General features: G+C 38.9%; 2 protein-coding genes across 2 annotated transcripts; one reads left to right on the top strand and one right to left on the bottom strand.

The window, feature by feature from the left end:
* On the top strand, positions 1-5,523 carry LOC121745425 (WAT1-related protein At3g02690, chloroplastic-like). The gene is made up of 7 exons (XM_042139329.1): positions 1-592; positions 666-716; positions 1,470-1,592; positions 3,855-4,004; positions 4,628-4,796; positions 4,886-4,946; positions 5,090-5,523. Exons 1-7 carry the CDS (start codon positions 44-46, stop codon positions 5,190-5,192), a joined length of 1,206 nt encoding a protein of 401 aa, XP_041995263.1. The 5' UTR covers positions 1-43; the 3' UTR covers positions 5,193-5,523.
* A 664-nt stretch (positions 5,524-6,187) lies between these two features.
* LOC121797332 (microsomal glutathione S-transferase 3-like) lies at positions 6,188-8,049 on the bottom strand. The gene is made up of 4 exons (XM_042196091.1): positions 7,793-8,049; positions 7,641-7,716; positions 6,720-6,892; positions 6,188-6,579 (listed from the first exon to the last, which is right to left on the bottom strand). Exons 1-4 carry the CDS (start codon positions 7,903-7,905, stop codon positions 6,504-6,506), a joined length of 438 nt encoding a protein of 145 aa, XP_042052025.1. The 5' UTR covers positions 7,906-8,049; the 3' UTR covers positions 6,188-6,503.
* Between the last annotated feature and the right edge of the window lie 13,019 nt (positions 8,050-21,068).

The following is a 21,068-nucleotide window of genomic DNA, read 5'->3' on the forward strand; positions in this document are numbered from 1 at the left end:
AAAGAGGTTTCATGTCCATGACAAACTCACTGTATCACACAAAATGGCGTGGAATTGCTGTTGTAGCTCTACCTTCTCCGCCACCACCGCCATTTACGCCGCCGCCAGAACTCCCAACACCTTCACAATTACTCTCCAGAGGCGGAATGCCTTCTCGCAATCGATTAGGAACCCTATTAATCAAATCGCTCCGTCCAATTTCTCAGCGAAGAGCAAGGCCACAGAATCGGAGTTCAAAACCGAGTCCAACGAGATCGACTGCATAGGCACCGGGCTGGATGTGGAATGCGTGATCAGTGAAGAATCGGAGCAGGTGAGAGGGGAGGCGAGAGATACAGCGTCGGCGTTGGTTGAATTGGCGTTGGAATGGGGGCTTCTGATATCGCCCTTCTTCTTCTGGGGAACGGCCATGGTGGCAATGAAGGAAGTTCTCCCTAAAACGGGGCCCTTCGTTGTGGCGGCGTTTAGGCTAATTCCGTCGGGGCTCTTGTTGGTAGCCTTCGCCGCTTCCAGGGGAAGAGCTTTGCCTTCCGGATTCAATGCTTGGTTCTCCATCTCAGCTTTTGCTGCCATTGATGCTTCCTGCTTCCAGGTCCCTATTTAGTATCCATTAAATCAGAAACATAGATTGTGTTTTTTGCATCCTCACTTTGACTGACCGCGAGCTGGGTTTTCTCGCTCAAGGATTGGAGGGGACGACTGCTGGTTTGGGCAGTGTAAGTTGGATGATTGTTTTTGCTTTTCCTTATAATGAAATTGTTCATTAAGTTGCACATTGTCATATTAAGTCGGATATATGGAATCTACTCAACGAAAATGTGGTTATTGGATAGATCATCATTAAACCAATTTTCTTCAATCTGTACAAATTTTCTATTTCAATGGACTACTATTTTTGGCAGTGCCTTCTGGAGGTGTCACATGGCTCGAAGCTTAAATGAATCACCTTGGAAAATGTTTCATGTATGCTTTCCATGATGATAGAATTAAGATCTTGTTTTTCAAATATGATGTTGTTGGGGTGATAGGACGGTTGAGTTTATAAGATGTTAGTAATTATAAATCTGTAACTGTTATAACTAAATATAAGAGGTTTGCCAACACAATATTTATTGCTAGTAAAAGTTGGATCCTCTTATTTTCTGAAAAACAGTTAGCTTTGTATTTTGGCATGCCTTAAATTGTTCTAGGCCATACTGAAGCAGCTTGTAAGCTCTAAACCATCTTGTAAGTTGTTTTGAAGAGCTCATAAGTTCATCGAAACAGCCCTTGAAGGGGTAGGTTCTAGCTACTTGTTATATCCTTGTCAGTACTGACATATGGAAGGACATGTGCACTTGTAGCCATATTAGAACCTTGCTCTACAGATGTTATCCGTGAAAAGATTCACTAGAGATGCTATATTCTTTTTTGTCTTTGGAATAAGCTATTAATATTTATTTAACAAGGTCTTATCCAATGTGTTGCAGGTAATAATTGATTCTCAACCTCTAACCGTGGCTATTCTTGCATCCTTATTATTTGGAGAATCAATAGGATACATTGGAGCAGCTGGACTAGTCCTTGGTGTTATAGGACTTTTACTTCTTGAGGTAAGCATCTTCAAAGTGTCTACATTCCGGGCTACTTATTCTTCCTTATTCTGAAAATCTAGTCCTGCCGAATCATGAATTCTATAGTCAATGATAGATTAGACTTTTGCTATCCAGAGCATAATAATATCCAAGTGAATTATATCCACACTACTCATTTCTTGTCATATGAGCAAGAAGCGTTTCCTTTTCATAGTGGATTTCATTGAAAACGTAAGCTGTTCTGCATTTTGGTATGATTCAATCTGGATACCTATCAAGTATCATCTGGAAAATATGGATACCAATCAAATGTGTGGACACCAGAAGTCTTCCGTGCATAGCTCCTCAGCACCCTTTCTGATAGGAGTAAAGGCTGTCACTCAATTAATCAAGCATGAAAAGAGCTTGACAGAATATCTAACTCACACTTTGGCTGATATTATTAAAATAGAAGGGAATGAACAAGAATGGAAGTAACAAATGATAAAAGAAATCCTCCGAAGAGGCCCAAGATAATCCTCCGCAGAGGCCTACGAGATAACTCGTCCTAAACTGATACTTTCCAAGCGCCCCCCCCCCCCCCCCCCCAATCTGCCAAGAATCTCACTATTTATAAATGATTTAATGCAGCAAAACTAATAACAACTTAACAAGATTGCCTATTTCTTCTCCCATATCTTCTCCATTAGTTAGCTGAACAAACTAACCACTCAACTAGATTTGTGGGCTACTATCTCTCTTCCATTATCCGTATCAACTGCCTCACCCTCAAAACAGCCTTGCCCTCAAGGCGGAGGTCAAAATGGAAACCAAGTACTTTGTCCGGTGGAGGTTCAAACTCATGCTGTCGGGTAGTAGCCAGAGCATTGAACCATAGAAGATGGCCAACTATATGAAGGAGTTGCAGCCTATCCAGATAGGAGAATGGGGTGCCTGCTGATGAGAATAGAGACCCCAGAAAGGAAACTGCCATAGGCGTGGACTTGTGGGCAGCGGAAACTAGACATCGCAGCAGGGAGAACGGAAACTGAATCTGCAAATTATCGGGGTTGGCAGACAACAGAGGTGCTGTCATCATGGCTGTTGTCCGTGGAGTCGATGAACCCATGAGTTTGGTATGGTCAGCAGTAGCCGCAGAAACTAAACGCTGCAGCGGAGTCAAGAAAGGAGGTTGACACTGCAGAATATCAGGGCTGGAGGTGGACAACAGCGGTGCTGTCACCGTTGATAGTGTAGGTGGAATTGCTGGTGAAAGTGGACTGGTAGGAGATGGTAGAGGCACCAAAACTGGAGGTGGAATGGGCAGTTGCACTTGCAAGGGCAGGGGCATGCTATTGATCTCTTTAGTATCGATATCAGTGTGGATTGCTGACGTGGTAATAGTTGGTATCTCCTTGCGAACAACAACACTCTTGGGTTTCCATCCTTCTGAATCACCAAAACGGCACAACAACTCTTGCGCGAATTTGTCCCACGACAACGAAGAACAACGCATGAGGAGCAATTGTAACCATGGTATTGCTGGTCCGGATATGGCGCTGATGGCTACGTCGACACGTGTATGCAAAGGTGTCTTGTTGATGAGGAAATATTGGTTTGCCCGTGCAAGCCAGGCAAGAGCCTCAGATCCATCAAACTTTGGAAACGTCATCGTTGGAGACACAAAAGACTCTCGAAACTCCAACATGAAATCCTCAATCTGAGAACTCAAAGCTTTGGTTCGATCTGTCGTCTTTTGCATCTGCAATATAGCCTTCTCCAATCCAACCACAGCAAGAGTGGCTTCTGTCCGGGAATTAACCATCGTTCACCGCACCAAATTGATAGGAGTAAAGGCTGTCACTCAATTAATCAAGCATGAAAAGAGCTTGACAGAATATCTAACTCACAATTTGGCTGATATTATTAAAATAGAAGGGAATGAACAAGAATGGAAGTAACAAATGATAAAAGAAATCCTCCGAAGAGGCCCAAGATAATCCTCCGCAGAGGCCTACGAGATAACTCGTCCTAAACTGATACTTTCCAAGCGCCCCCCCCCAATCTGCCAAGAATCTCACTACTTATAAATGATTTAATGCAGCAAAACTAATAACAACTTAACAAGATTGCCTATTTCTTCTCCCATATCTTCTCCATTAGTTAGCTGAACAAACTAACCACTCAACTAGATTTGTGGGCTACTATCTCTCTTCCATTATCCGTATCACTTTCCCTGCTAAATTCTGCAAAATCACTATTGCAGGTGGTCTGATCTTCAAAGCTGCACGTAATCTGCAGGTACCTGCGCTTGCTTTTGATGCTAATAACTTTTCCCTGTGGGGAAGTGGGGAATGGTGGATGTTTCTTGCTGCACAAAGTATGGCCAGTGGTACCGTGATGGTCCGTTGGGTCTCCAAATACTCAGATCCTGTAATGGCTACTGGATGGGTAAGTTTTACTAACTTGTATAATCAATATTTGAGTTTCTCATCACTACACATCTAGTCCATATATTTAATACAATTGGTTAGATGTATGGAGCTGTTACCCATTGTTATATTGAGTTTTAAACTGATGTTGGAGGCATTTGACACTGGTATATAGTACTCCCTCCGTCCCATAGAAGATGTCACACTTGTGGGACGGCACGAGATTTTAGGAGGTTTTGTTTTCTGTGTTAAATGGAGAGAGAAAATATAATTTTTATATTAATGTGAGAGTGAACTTTTTCCAAAAATGGAAATGTGACTATCTTTTGTCGGACAAACTAAAAAGGAAGTGTGACATCTACTATGGGACGGAGGGAGTAACATTTACTTGGAATATCCTCTACCCGTAAATTTTTGTTAACTAGCAAGCATGCGTGAGGTCACCAAAATATATAATTGCAGCGAACTTCTGACCTAAGACTTCTAGGCATACCTAGAATTTGTAAGACCAAGTATCACTACAGTGTCTGAACCTCAGGAAGGAGTTATTCGCTATTAGTTGTTTATTGAAAGGATGATGCGTTATATCATCCAACCGGCAGTGATGCATTTTTCTGAAAATATGTCCCAAACTAATTACAGCACATGGTTATCGGTGGCCTCCCTCTTATGGCAATCGCCATCCTTAAACATGATCCTGCACTCTCAAGTTTTCATGAGCTTACGACAGGTGATGTTTTGGCCCTTCTTTACACTTCCATTTTTGGTAGTGCAATCAGCTACGGTGTCTACTTCTACAATGCTACAAGAGGTAACTGTGGGACTTGTCTTTCTTTGGCTCTTAAATACTGTAATGCATTGACCAGTGAATTTGACTGGCCCTCTTATATTGCAATTCAGGTAGCTTGACAAAGCTCAGCTCCCTAACCTTTTTGACTCCAATGTTTGCATCACTTTTCGGGTAAGAAATTTAACACAGCCACGATTCTGTTGTTTATTCTTGTATGTAAAACCAAGTCGCAAGAATATCCGACTCATTTATCAAAGTTCTCCTTTCGATCATCATATTATTAGCACGTTGATTTAGTTTGGCTTTAACTGCTGTTTCATATATCTCGATGAAACTTTCTCACCAGTGCAACTGGCTGGAGCAGTGGTAACTATTGCAGCACTATATATGGTTAACTACAAAAGTGAAGCCGAGTGAAACGTGCTGTTTATGTACGGTTATAGTATGTGAGAAACGTACTCGTGATTGGATAGGCGTTGGTCGTAGCCAAGATATGTTTATCCCAAAAGGAGTACATGATGGAGAAAGGAGGTTCAAAAACAATGGATGCATTTTCATTGTGTATTAAGATGGCTTATTATGAGAAACCAGAATACAGTTTGAAATGTGTAATTAGGCTGATGGTGTCACCAACATTGAGGTTTACATAACTAGGTTTGTAGATAAACGTTATCAGCAAATTAATGTTGAAAATTATTCATCATTTGTTTGAACATAGAATGTGATGATAATTATTACCAACTCTAAACTCCTCTTCTCCAGTTCTCTCATACGCAAAAAAATACTGAAGCAGGTTTATATTTTATTTATAAGTGAACTTCAAATTTTTAATGCCTGTAAAATGTGCTTTGTGAAATAAAAATACATTGATTTTCAATTATGTTTCTTAAAATATGAAAAGATAGATTATTGTCAAAAAAAATTGAAGTTCAATCTATTTATGCTTTACTTTTTTTTTCATCTTACCGAATTTTAAATTAGAGATATTGACGTCTAATATTACGAAACTTTTTCAAATATTTATTCTTTTCCACACAAACTTAATTATAGAGAAAACGAACAAATCGAGCTTTGATCTTTGTGAAAATTGTAAAATTAGAAGTGTCTATAGTAATTTTTAATATTTTAGAATCAAACTAAATGTAAAAAATAAAACAAACGACACTAAATGTGCACAAACGTGGTACACAATGTATGTAGTGTTATCATTTATCCCTAGATTAAATACTACTCCCTCCGTCCCAAGGAAGATGACCCTTTCCCTGAGACGGCACATAATTTTATGTATCTTTGTTTTGTGTGTTAAGTGGAGAGAAGAAAGTAAGAGAAATGGAATAAAATAGAGATAAAGGTATTACTAATTTTAGTAATGGGTCGAGACAAACGAGTAATCTTTAATGAGATTGAGAGAATAGTAAATTTTAGTACTAGTATTTAATAAGATAGAATGTGAATTTGGGTCAGAAAGAGTAGTTATTTAGAAGAAGCAATTAGATTTGTTGAAATTCAAATCTAAATTTAAAGAGCTCCTTGAAATAGAACTAATCTGTGTGATCCCAATCTCCCATCCTAATCAAATTTATAGAAGCTGTATTCATTAAATCAAGTCAAGGTGTAGAGAATTGGCCAAAATCCAGTAATGATATTGGGTTATGGTTGATAAGTGGAGAGAAGCATGGCAACTACCACCAACTAAATAACACAAGATTCCAAAGCACATCCTTTTCATCAAGCAGTAAGCATACCAACTCCACATGAAATTGTGCAAATGATCAGCCCAAATAAGGCCAAGAAACCATATCTCCTGCATTACCAAAATAGTTAGTATAACAATTTCTCACAGAAAACGGCCTAATGAATGCGTAAAGAATGATGTTCGTTTATTATGTGTTTTTGTTTCTTATTCATATTGTGATGATGTGTGGAAGGGGATTGATTATTTACCCGATGGACAGGCGTTTCTGAGGATCACCAGTGGAGTAGCCGTCAAAGTAGAAAATTCGAGAGATGCAGTAAACAACTCCCAGTGATGCAGCAATCACAGGGTGCCTGATTCCTCCCAGAATCATCAACATCAAGAACACGGGCAGCATTTCCAGTGAATTCTGGTGCCCCCTCTGCACATACAAACACACTTAAAACAATGCCTAGACCATTGCACCACCATTTCAATTTACATTAAAACGAAAAAAGTCTTTCTTCCTTAAACAAGAACAGTTTTGTTATTCTGATCCAACTTCATTCTCCTGTTTTTTCTAATTTATTTCCCAAACCTGCTTCTGTAAAAAAAACCCAAAAACTATCCAAAAGAATTGAAATAAGATCATTTCAAACTATCAAAAGAATACAACGAAACAGATAAGCATTAACTAACTACGTTACTTGAAAAGGAACAAAGTTATTCTTCTCCCTCCATGTCCATACAATAGTCTCCAATCACATCCATTTTTTGTCAGTCCCATAAAATTAGTCAACTTCTATTTCGGATAACTAACAATACTCCAATCACTTTTCAGTTTTATCTATCGTCCCCAAAGTTCCTAAGCTAGAGCATTTACCATGATAAGAATTGAAATAAGATAATTTCAAACTCTCAAAAAATTACAACGAAACAGATAAGCATTAATTAACTAGTACATTCCTCGAAAAGGAACAAAGTTATACTCCCTCCATCCCCAAACAATAGTCTCCAATCACTTCCATTTATTTCGGATAATTAACAATATTTCAATCACTCCTTTTTCTTTTTATCCATCTCATATGTTATGAATTTCGCATTAAATTCCAAAAGTTATGCGATTCACCAAGTGTCCAATGCAGAACCAGGAAAAAAACACATTTACACACACACACACAGAGAAGTACCTGGATACAATTGAAGAGTTTGGCATCCTTATTATCAGCTTCACTCGCATACAGAGTCGGATAAGATACATTATACCTGCATCACACAACAATTCACACCCCAAAATCTCGACTTCACAAACCGAATTTCTGTAAGAAAATAAAAAATTTACTTCTTGCGGGCTCTGCCGACTTGAGCAGTCATCCAGAAATTAATGAAACAATAGAAAACCAGAACAAGAACTACGTATCCGTACTCCCTGGGTAGCAATTCAACGCCAGCCATTTTGAAAATTTTTAGATCTCAGTTTGAAATAGTTTGTTTGTGTAGTGGTGGTTTTTACGAGGATTCTCTATGGCATGGGTTTTATGACGCCAACATCATCATTGCCTGCCTGTTCTGTTCTCATTTTATTTTTTACATTTATTCTAATTTGTAAATATTTTCCATTTTTTAATACAGAAATATATTACTCTCTTAGTCAACCAAAAATAATACCAAAATTTAAAAACTACTCCTATAAATTTGGTAAAGCATTAAATGATACTATAAAGTAGGTAAAATTGAGATTAGAATGTCAAAATGTTAATTTCTCTATAAATTTCTTGAATGATATGAGATTTTAGATAGAATACTTATATATGATAAAATAGAGCAAAAAGATGATTGAATATATTAATGAGTATAGAAGAAAGATGGACTTATTTAAAAATATAAAAAATTAACATCTTGACTAAGATAACCTAAAAAGGAAATGTGAACATCTTGAGTGAGACGAGGGACTAGGGAGTATTAAAGTAGAAGATGGATAAAAGTGAGTGATAATTTGATATTAAATTTTTATTTTTTTTGTAAGAAACTAGTTTTGATGAATGGACGAAAAATGAAAAAATAAGACTATTTTTTATGCATTGAGTGAGTCACTACTAGGAAAGATGTAACACTAAAAATAGACTATGATGAGATATTTATTTGGATTTCTAGGTACATTAATAATGGACATCTAGGAGTTAAAAAGTTTAAATTAGTAGGGTACTTGTACAAGAATTGGTTAGAGCATCCACAATGCAACCCTTTCGGGGGCGGTCGCCCAACCGGGGCTGCATTGCAGTTCCTTCTCTGCTGCGGCGGCCCAGCGATGAGTCTACATCTTTGTCTCGTGGCTGCATTGCAGCAATCACACTTCTCCTTTTTTTTCAATTTTCTTTTATTTTTAAATTATTTTAAATATCTCGGTTTATTTATATATATCTCAATTTCATATATAAATACCCCTTTTTCTATCCATTTTTACCAGAAAAACTTATATACTCATATTTCTAATTTGTTTAAAAATTTTCGATATAACATAGATTTTTCGTGATTTTTTTATAAATTATTTGATATTTAAATTATTGCATTTTTTATGGATATTTATTTTTTAATTTCATATAACGTAGCTTTCAATTAAGATTCAATTATTTAAATAACTAGAATTATGTTAAAAGTCAGAGGCTGAATTTAGGGTTGGCTGCATTTTAGCTTTTTAGGGTTAGAATTAAAAAAAGCAGACGCAACAGTTGAAAAATAGATTTGTGGCTGGATTTTGATACCAACACGTGGATGCTCTTATTATCACCCTTTGGATGCATAAGGCCATCTACAACGCTGTTTCCCCACCGTTCCTTAAACTACTATTTGCGGTCCCACTGTACTTTTTTACTTCATTCCTTAACTAAGCAACGGAACCTGCAACCCTCCGTTTCTTATTCGTTCCTTAACCGTTCCTTAAATTACTATTCATTCAATTTCATTTTTTATTTTTATTTCCAACCCAATTCAATTAAAACAAACACACTTCATTAAATAAAATAAACTTACAACATAAAATTCATAAAAAAAACATAATTTAATAATTTCCTAAAAAATAAAAGTACACAATTTAATAATTTCATCCGTGATTGTTCCATTATTTGATGCATTTGTTTAAAAGGATCCATTAGTTTGATTAAATTTAGGAGAAGAAAAACAGAGTTGATTTTAGATGAAAATTGGGGTGGAAATAGAGAGGATTTGAGAGGAATAGATGTGTGTTTGTGAGTGAAATGAGTATGAAATAGGAGTATTAATAGAGTAAATAAATTAAAAAAAATTAAAAAACGGATAAAAAAACGGTAACATTACCGTTGCAAAAAATAAAATAAATTTTTTTTTAAAAATGTTTAAAATTTTTTTAAAAAAATTAACCCACTCGCGGGGCAGCGAGTGGGCGTCACGCATGCGCTGGGAGATCGCCACGTCGCCTCGGCGCGTGGCGAGACGTGTCGTGCCGCGTCTCGCGGCTACGACACACGGCGCGCCATAGGCACGGCATGGCCACGGAATGGGCAGCTGCAACGCGTGTCTCCGCGGTTTCGTTCCTCCGGAACGAAACACGGCACCGTGAAGTAGAAAAGATGAAGTATCTATTATGTATTAAAACTTATATCATCCCAAATTTTTTTATTTTTATAAAAAAGATGAAGTAATATTTATGTATTAAGAGATTCTATGAAAATAAAAAGTAGAAATTTTTATATTTAACTAACTAAATCGGTTTTTAATTAAATCAGTGAATAAATTAATGCTAAATCATCAACATAATGAAATACGAATCATCGCCCAAATGAGGTTGATAGACTCATTAAATATTTAAGCCCATATAGTTCATAGTTGTAACTTAATTAGACCTGATATATACCTAACGCCTACCATAGCATCTACTTCCCTACTGTCATCTTTTTCCCAGAATTATATCTTCTGTACATTTCTTCTTCAAATCAAAATTAATGAAACTATTATTTCTTCCACAACCACACATAAATAACCAAGGTATGTATCTTCCACAACGAATATGTAAACATGATTTGTAAAATATCATAAACTTCTGCAATGTCTTCACGTCTACTTCTCCACAAAAACCTCCTCTTCTGTCATAGCATCCCCAAAGAGAAATGGTAAATTGAGAAGCTGTAGTTCTCATTTATCTTATTAGAAAGGTAACTATACCTTTTTTAAAAGGAAATTGAGAAAGAAGTAAATTAAAAAGGCAAACCAAAATACTTTTCAAAATAAAAGAAGATATAATACTTGTTAAATACCCTTTCCATTTGTGCATTAAATTTTATAAAGAAGAAGTAAATATGGTATTCCCTTCATTCCACTCAAAATGTCCACATTCTTGAGTGATACGGGATTTTGGAGGAGTTTGGATGGAGTAAATAGACAGAAAAAAATAGTTCAATATTTTAAAGGGGAGAGAGGAGAGAAATCTATTATCAAATATAAAAAGTGAACATCTTGAGTGAGACAAACTAAAAAGAAAAGGTAGACATCTTGAGTGGGACGGAGGGAGTAGTTATTTCACTTTACATGTTCATTTACCCTCTCCCTTAGAGATGCTCTCACCCTACTTGGTTTCGTGGTTGTTTGAGTGTTGATAGCCAGCGCAACGACGCTGCCGAAGTTGTTGCCTTGACGTTGTCGCTGAGCCACCAGTTCAAGCAGCCATCGTTCCCTGCCACCATCCGTGACCGTGTCTTCATCCCAAGCCGCCGACGAGTTGGCCTAGTTGTCTCAAGCCCATGTCACTGATTTCCAGTCCAGTTCCTTTACTTATTCAATTTCAAATTTTCAAAGACAAAAGTGGTTTCTCAAATTGTTGAAGTATGTTTCTACTATTCTGAAATTTTCCATGAAACACAAGCTTTGTCATCACCAGATTCCATCAACCTGCCAACAGAGTCGCACTAACAAATATTGTACTAAATTTTAAAAAACACATGTACGAAATAAAGCTAAAAAACATAATGAAAATGATATACATAGGTAACAACATGTACATCAAAGCTTACTAACCAATATTGTAACTAAATTTTAAAAAACACATGTACGAAATAAAGCTAAAAACATAATGAAAATGATATACATAGGTAACAACATGTACATCAAAGCTTAAAATTTTGGGAGAGAAAAAAATAGTGGAATCTACGTAGTTAAAAAAAAGACGATTATGTTAGGTAACAACATGTACATCAAAGCTTAAAAATTTGGGAGAGAAAAAAATAGTGGAATCTACATAGTTAAAAAAAAGACGATTAGTGTTTGGTATTTATAATAGTTACAACAACTTATGTAAAAGTACAAAAAATATTATTGAATAATGGACCACATTGAACATTGGGCTAAATTATTTGTTAAGCCTGCTGGTTTTAGAGCTGGCCCAAATCCTTTTCGGCCCAACTACACGCTCCACTTACCTAATACTACCGATGACCGCCACCTGGCACTCAATGCGGATCCTGATTGCTGGCCTTCAGATTGAGGTGTGTTTGTCACGAGTGGGATAATTTGATCCCTGACTCGTCAGTTCTCTTCATTCAGTTTCTATCTCTCCCTCTCCCTCATCTGTGTGATGCTCTTCCTTCTCTCTAGAAACTTCATTGTCTCTCTCTTTCTCCGATCGTCTTCTCCAATCATTCTCTTCAGTTTGATGAGTGTTTGACCAGTGGTTTCCCTAGTAGAAGAAACTCATTTGGTTGCTTTGCGAAGTCTAGCACTACATCTGGCCTTGTGGTTGGATCTGTGATAAGTCATATTCTAAGCCTCGGTTACTAGTCAGTATGATGAGCTCAATCGTATATTTTGTGCAAGAATACCGCTAAAGTGTGCAGGCTAGGGTACAAGTCAAGAAGAAAGGTGCGGAAGTGTTTCAGGTGAAAAGAGCACTGGAAGGGTGCAATACTGGTCAGGATGCATGCCGCAGGGCTCGAGATGGAGAAGAAAGGACTGTTAGAAAAGACAAACTATTCAAAAGGGCAAAAGCGACATTTCACATCAAGAGGCAACCCTAAGAATCAGGGCAAGCCACCCTATAAATAGAAGGTCACTTGAAGAAAAAAAAAGAGACTTTTGAGAAATTCGTTCCACATATGGGGGCTAGCTCCACTACTTCTCGTTCCTCGCCCTTAGTTTAAATCTCCTGAAGACTCTGGTACCTTGCCGGGGATGAGTGCCGTTCTAATCAGTTGTCGTAGTTAAAAGAATTCATTGTTACATCGCCCGAGGGGCAAACAATCTCTATTTTCTTTATGTTTAGGATTCCGTAGTGAACCTCTTGTTATATTGAAGTTATTTTGCTTTTCGAAGTTGTTACCTTGTTTTGAATCTGCTACATTTGGGATCTAGTCGTAATGAAATTGCTAATGATTTCTTTTCGTCTTCTTACTTCTGATGATTTCTTTTCTGCCTAGTTTGCTAGATCTAGTAGTTTAACGTTGATTCATGTTGTTAAATGCTTAAAAATCTGCTCAACTCTGTTAGATCTAATCTTTCCTCGAGTGTTTACAAGTTTTAATTGGTCTAATGTTTCTCGAAAATGCATGGAAATCGTTTTTGTTTGTTTTTTGCCACCTTGCATGTTAGTCAGTAAGCGTAAATTAGGAATTGCACTCTTGATCGTTTAATTTTGAATTTAATTTCGATTTCGAGTTTGTTACAAAATTTGCTTAAGTCGTTAATGGAGTTAGTGATCTTCTGTGTTTGTGCATTTCTTGGTGAGGAAGACAATGTCTCTATCTGAATTTTGGGACCACTTTATGCTTTTAGCCACCTTTTACCTTTTGTCATTTCACTTTTCCAGCTTTTCCAGCAAATCTGGCAGTTAGCAGCCCAGTACCCACCAATATTCTATGTCACCTTGTTTAGCCATTTATAGTAATCTTTCACTTTTAACATGCACCAGGATCGTTCAATCCATATATTTTCGTACACAGCCACATGCCGATATGTTAGTAGTCTATTAGTCAGGATAGTATAGGTCCCATTTCCGTTTCGTGTTTAGGTAAACTCAACCCAAAGCGTGGTAACAAACCAACCTTCCGAAATGTCATCTCAATCATACTTCACACGCATCCATCTCTGTGGGATTCGACCCTTTACTCCATTATACTAGCCAGTAGAAGTGAGTTGAGGTCTTGATAACAGGTTTTTAGGTCTTCGTGCCGACGACACGACTAGGTCTGGATTTCCTCCTGATCAGTTGATTAACACGACCCTGGTCTATGAAACCTGCTCTTTCAAATGGCGCCGTTGCCGGGGATGGATGGCGTGTTTATATATGATTGTTTCATGCCAATTTGGTGTATATATTATTAATAGTTTTTTTTTGTTTTTTTTTCAGTTTATGAGAAGGAGTTCAACTTTTGAGCATTGGATACCGAGGATACTCCCGCGGGAACTATACTGGTCACTACCCTTTCTGGCCTGTCGACCGCATTGGCTGACCTAGGCACGACACGAGGATAAGGCAACACCAGAGGAGCAGGAACCTGAATCACCGATAAAGCTAGAAGATAACACAGCTACTATGGCCGAGATTGTAGAGGATGACCCTGAAATCGGGTCGTTGAATACTCATTCCGATGGCGAGCGTCCACATGCCATTGTCATTACAGCAGGGCAAGCCGTGTGTGATGTGAAGCCACATGTTATAAGTGTGTTACCCTCGTTCCATAGGAAGAGTTATGAGGGCCACTACGAGTTTCTACATGAATTCTGCAAGATTTGCAAGGCACATAAGCAACCAGCAGGGTCGAGTTAAGATGATTATAGGCTGAAGGCTCTTCCCTTTGTCTTTAAAGGGGAGGCAAACACGTGGTTTATGAGACTACCACCAAACTCCATCAGGACGTGGGTAGATTTCAAGCTAGCATTTTTGGACCAGTTCTTTCCATCTACAAAGACAAGTGCACTCAAGAAAGAGATCTTAGGGGTCACGCAAGATTACGATGAGTCCCTGAGTGAATATTGGGAAAGATACATGAGTCTCTCAGACGCGCGTCCCAACCATCACATGTCGGAGGTAGAAATTTACAACAACTTTTACAAATTCGTCAAGCGGAGGAGGATTCCCCCACCTACATGTCAGTGATAACCCACGAGAGTCCCATATGAGAAGGGGAGTTGCAAGTGCCTCGGCAGCCGAAAAAGAGGATAAATTGGAAATGCAGATGGATATGTTAGAGAAGGCGTTATTGACAACGATAGAGAAGAATGCACCACCTTCCCGAGCTGAGAACAAACAGGTTGCTGAACCAAGAAATCAGAGCCCTAATTATGAACAACCGGAGGATTTGGAATGTATGGCACAAGTTAACGCGGTCAGGCATTGGAATCCTAATGGGAGTTGGAACTCTGGGAGGCAGAGAGATGCACCATGGAGGGATCACCCGAACTTTAGATGGGGAGATGGGAACCAAAACCAAAGCCAAAACAGGTATAACCCCCCAAAAATACCAACCGTGGCCTCCTGAACCCAGAAGCTCATCCTAACTGGTCAAGAAGAAACCAACAAAATAAAAACCAAGCCAAAGGCCAACATTAGAACCAAAACCCCCACAATCCAAATCAAGGTTCCACCTATGTACCACCCCACCAGAGAAACTACCTGAACATCCCTAATCAAAACTCCCAACCCTTCCAAGGTTAGCCAAGTTCTAGCCAAGACCAGCAGCATCAATCCAACCAGTACAACCAGTACCCAACCCACCAGAATCAACCCAACAACTCTTATCACTCTAACATCTAAAATTACCAGCAAAATCCTAAAGCCTAGTACAACCCTCACCACAAACAAAACCCTAACCAATTCCAAAACCCACATGGGAACAGAAGGTCCATAGAGGACATGATGGGAGAAATGCTTGCCTCGCAACAAAACATGAGGAGCGAGCTGCAATCCAATAACGAAGTGGTGCAGGGGATGCAAAGTGCCCAGAAGAAACACAAGGCTAACATGGATATGATGAAAAGCAATTGTCCCAGCTGGCTAATTCGATGAGTGAGATCAAAGGAAATTGGGGAAGGTTGTCGTCTACGTGCATATACCTGAAAAGACAAATGTGAATAGGATTACGCTGTGGTCTGGTACATCATATAAGGAGACCGAAGGGAAAAGGTTGTTAGGAAGGTCTATTGAGACATAAGGTTTGAGAGAGCATCCGACTCAAGGAAGTGGCCTAGAGCAATCCAGCAATGGTAAATCAAAGGGAAGACAGAAGGAACCAAGAGAAACGAAAGCAAGGGAAGACCCACTGCCCAGGGAGAGTGGTCACGGAAAACCTAAAGTAGTTACCGATCCCCCAGCCGGAATGGCGCAAAAGAACTCCGAAAAGATCACCAAGGAGAAAAATGAAGTGACTAAGGGGGAGAAACCACTCCCCTACCGATTTGTGAGGAAGAGAAAGGAGAAGGACCCTGTGGACTACCTGTCCATATTTGGGAAGCTCGACGTGACCATACCATTCCTCCAAGCTGTGAAGCTACCCCCACTCGGTAAATTTATAAAGGAGTTCATAGCAGGGAACACAAAGTAGGATGGAAAAATTATGGTAGAAGATATAAAGTCAACCATTGTTCAGGAGAAGCTGCAACCGAAGAGAGCTCACCCAGGTATGTTTACTTTACCCATCACCATTGAGAATGTTAAAATTGAGCATGCTATGTGCGATCTAGGAGCATCCATAAATGTCATGCCATTGTCAATCTATAACAGGTTGAAATGGGTGAAGTTATCAAATACTAGGGTGTTGATCCAACTGGCTGATAGGTCATGTATTAATACTGAGGTGTGCTAGAGAATGTGTTAGTTAAAGTACATGATTTCTTGTATCCAGCTGATTTTTATGTGATACGCATGAGTGAGCCAGAGATTAGGGAGTCTAGCGGCATACCTTGGGAAAACCTTTCTTAAGAACTGCAAAAACCATTGTTGATATGGCTGAGGGGACAATTTGCATAGATTTCCATGGCAAAAAGTTTACTTTCAATATCGATGAGGCCATGAAGAAACCTATAGATGTAATTGACCCCCTAGTCCAAGAATATCTTGAGATTGAGTTAATGCAGGAAAGACTTCACGACCAGGAGACGTATGGGCAAGCAGACAAGGAAGCCGCTGCATGGTGTGATTTGATTAGCAACCAAGGGTTAAGCGACAGGGAGATTGAAGAGGCTATAAAAGAATTTTTCCTGAAACCGGAATTTGCTTGAGCCACGAGGGCTCAGATACCAATTAGTATGGAAGGTGGTACGGATCAAGAAGGTCCAGAAGAGAATGACCAAGGAAAAAATCCTCTACACTCAGATGTGCTACCGCTACAAGTCAATTTGAAGAAACTCCTATCAAATTTGAAGTATGTCTACATAGGAGAAGAAGATTCACTTCCAATGATTATCAATAGCAAGCTGACAAGGGAGCAAGAGGAGAAGCTACTGGCTGTGCTGAGTAAAAATAAAAAAGCAATAGGATGGAGCCTGATGGATCTAGTGGGAATAAGTCCAGATGTTTGCATGCATCATATCAGACTGGAAGAGGGAGCCAAAGCTCATCGGGACCCACAGAGGAAGTTAAATCCGAACATGCGTGAGGAGGTTTTGATGGAGATTCTGAAACTATTATCATTGGGAATCATTTACTCGGTTCCAGACAGCGAATGAGTCACCCGTATTCTGGCGATGACTCTCCTGATCAATCTGGATGTGGGTTTGGATTGGAAGAGCATGCGGTTTGCTAGACTCAATCATTGACTGGAGTGTTTCCTCTAGCTTGTCAATCCGGCTTTTCAGCAGATTATCAATACTTTTCGTGGGAGTACTCATCATATTCCCTTGCGATGGGGTAATCGATGTATCATCGTACTCTCATTTTGTGTTTAGAAGCCTTTCCATGACAATCTTAGCCTTACTCAACCTTAGTTTGTAGAAACTTCCCCCGCTCGATGAGCTCACTAGGTCCTTGCACTTTGCGTCCATCCCTTCGTAGAACCTTGAGTAGACCTCTACTTCCATCAGGTTGTGATTTGGGCAAGCATCCAGAAGACCTTTGTATCTATGCCAATATTTGCTCAAGCTCTCACCATACTCTTGGGTTGCTTCTCTGATTTCCCTTCGGAGTGCATTTGTTTTTGCTGCTGAAAAGAATTGGTTCAGGAACTCTCCTATGAAATCTGACCACGTCTTGATGCTGTTGGGTTCCAATCCTCTAAACCAAGTCTCTGCATCTCCCTTCAACGAAAGGGGAATAGCTCTCAGCTTGAAATACTCCTCACTTGACCCTTTTGGCCTTTTCTGCACCCTGCAAATTTTGTCGAACTAATGGAGGAATTCAATTGGGCTGTCATCACTAGCTCCCAAAAAGGTAGGTAAGATGGCAAATACTTCTAGTTTCACATACACCGCTTCCTGCCCCTGAGTGGCGGTGATGGTTGATGTTGGTTCTTCCTTCGCACGGGCATAGAGTGAACCTATCTCTAGATCATCTTCCTGGTCACAAACCATGGTGGTCTCCTCCTTGTCTGGGGTGGTTATTGACTCAAGCAGACTCACAAAGATGATGTCCTCACTTTCTTTACTGTTGGCATCCAAGTGGATTGATGGAGGGAGAGGTGATTCGTCTTGGACAATGTTTGGCTTCACTCCCTCTTCTTCCTCTGTTTGCCTCCTGGACTCGGTGCCTTCGAACTGGGGAAAACAGAAAACAACAAAAAGTTTATTTACAAAATTTAAACTAAAATTCCTTAAAAAAACATGAGACTTTTCTCCCATCTATGTATTCTCTTGCTCCAGTTGTCCCCTTGGTTCACCCCGGCAGGGAAAATGCTTGATCCACATAGATAAGGACATTGATTCATCACTGTTGTTGCCCTGAGTTGTCTCTCAACTGCGATCAAAAGAAAGAAACAGAAGATATTAACAATATTTACACCAAAGTGTCTTACAACAAATGTAGGATAAACGACATCATCCCCGACAAGGGCGCCATTTGAAAGTGCTCGCTTCTTGTACTCTGCTCTTGCATCGTTCTCATCTTATGTTTATCGTTGTGGAGTGCTTAAGTTGGATTGTCAAACTGATCCGACTGGCCAAGTGTACATCTTCTACCTGTGAACACAGGTGAGTGGCTCCGGTGTAGATTCAGACTGATCAACTTGACTTAATCTTCCTTGAGTGAGATGAATAGAAGAGTTCAGAAGCGTTTCTTCAAAACCTTAACCCACAATACTATTAACTAGTATAGGGAAGTAATGATCGATCCCATAGAGATGATGTGTTTTACATTTGGTGTTAGACACGAAATAGGAATGGCTGCGGCCACGCTTTCTAGGGGTGGGTTAAGTTAACTACTTGACTTGAGAGACTAATGAGGCTCGTTTCATGCATGTGCTCTGAGGTAAAACTTTACTCAAATCTGTGATCTAACATCTAATTTTGAGCTAGGTGTGTATAAAAATCCGCCATATTCAGCAAATGAACGGATCGGTTGGGCGGATGAACGGATCAAGGAAAGAAGTCAAAAACTGCGGCATTGAGTTGATCAAGTCAGAATTAAATGGAGCTAGCAGGAGTTTCCGCATGGGACCACAAAAGTGAAGGGCATGAATGACATTTCGGAGAGGATGGTACTCTAGGGATCAGAGCCATACGCCTCTCTATTTAAAGGAATGCCCAACACGAGAACTTTTTGGAGAGCTCTCAGTCTGGAGGTCTCATATACATTCTTAGAATATCTTTAGGAATTCAGCTCTCTTCTAGGGCTGAAATCGGAGCTCATTTTACTTCAATTTCCAGATTTCCATTGCACACACACTTGGTCCTGTTTTAATTTAGTTTAGTCGTGGTTTGGTGTTAGTTTTCTGCGTTTTTAGCTTTTGGTTCTGATATTCCGCTTCGAGAAGGAGCGATGAAACAATTTCATGTTTTCGTTGTTAGTTTTCAGTTTACTTTTGATGCTATCTGTTAGGTTTGTTATACTGAAAAGCATGTTTCGAGCACGAATGAGCACGAATAGAATCTTGCTTATATACGAAAAACTCTACAATCCACTTTTAACCCGATTTGGCATTATTCGAGCAGTTACGCATGAATAGAATCACCATCATTATTACATTGTGTTTGCTTGTGCATTTATAAGATGTTTTACGAACATTTAAATGCATAAGAAGTAAACAAAGTCTAAGTGTTATGCTTAGTAGACTGGTTGTGTGCGTCGTCCACTTTAAGGCAACTACAGTCAAATCTATGCAATGCTTCGCAAAAGAGAAAGAAGAATTTCACAACCTAGATAGGCTTTGGCTACCTATCGATAAAGGTTGCAATGTCAGTCCGATTATTTCTAAGCCTTACTAAAATAAGATGACATTGGTGTGGTATAGCACTGAACGGATCTAACAGCAAGACATGTCTTCATGCTATCTACTGGAAGAATAGGTCTTGATAAACAACTGTTTCTTAATCAACATACGTTAGCATTGAGCATACGATATTGATTATGCACTACTTTGACTTATCAAATGGTGCGGGTTTTTCGCAACCCAATAATCGTAATATATTAGGTAGTGGTGAGTAATGTCTAGCGGTGCTAGGATTGTTATTATGATGAATCGCGCGCCTGGTGAGTCTGGTTTGATAATGTCCCCAAGAGGAGCTCGAACAAGTTTTTATTATTCAGAAACTGGCCAGTTGGAATTTAATTATTCCATGAATAATAAATAAGTGTTTTTTTGCTAAGTCCACTCTTGGAATTAATAAGATGTTAATTAATTAAGTCCATAGCAACATTAATTAATTAATGGACATTTTTATCTTAAGCGCGAGAAATAATCATTTAAACAAGGAAGCCCGGATTACTTATAATTTCGAATTTGGATGAGCAGTGCAATATTACTTCTATAGTGGCTGCTCATAATATTCCAATATAAGCTTGTATTAAATTGTGGGTTCAATTTAATTAGTAAAAAGCTAATTGGGGGAGGCCATATACAAAACCTTCCATAGATCCCTGATTGGACCAAATATGAACTTATTATAAATAGGAGAATAAAGGAGATAGAAAAGCGACTTTAATTTTTATGAAAAATTTCGTCCACTGCTAAAAGGAGTAGGGTACGAATTTTTCATGATTTTTCTCCTCCGTGAGATTTTCAGCTCCTCCTCCGTGAGGAATTTTTCTGTCTTCTTTATTCGAGTCCTAGTATTTTGATAAGATCAGCCCACCCTGATATTGAGATACAGTTCCGGAACCAGTCAGAAGATCCATGGTCTAGTATTGAAGATCATCGTGGAGAAGGCGCAAGCAATCAATGATTCTTTGGAGAATCAAATCGGTAACTCTAAACCGTAGTATTCATGTTTAGGATTTATATTCTTTGAGCATGAATTATTTGCGTTCTAGCATGCAATTATCTGTTTAACATGTTAATTGATTAATCGCATAATTGGTCAAATAGATCCTTATCTGATTTATTTGTTTTGTACAAGTCTTCCGTTGTGCAAGGGGCACCAAACCCCAAAAATTGGTATCGGAGCCAATTTTTGGATCTGATTATGTGGATTAATTTCATGATATGTGAATTGCTTAAATGCAAGTTTTT

The sequence above is a fragment of the Salvia splendens genome, chromosome 1 (assembly GCF_004379255.2).
Source record: "Salvia splendens isolate huo1 chromosome 1, SspV2, whole genome shotgun sequence".
Taxonomy (NCBI): Eukaryota; Viridiplantae; Streptophyta; class Magnoliopsida; order Lamiales; family Lamiaceae; genus Salvia; species Salvia splendens.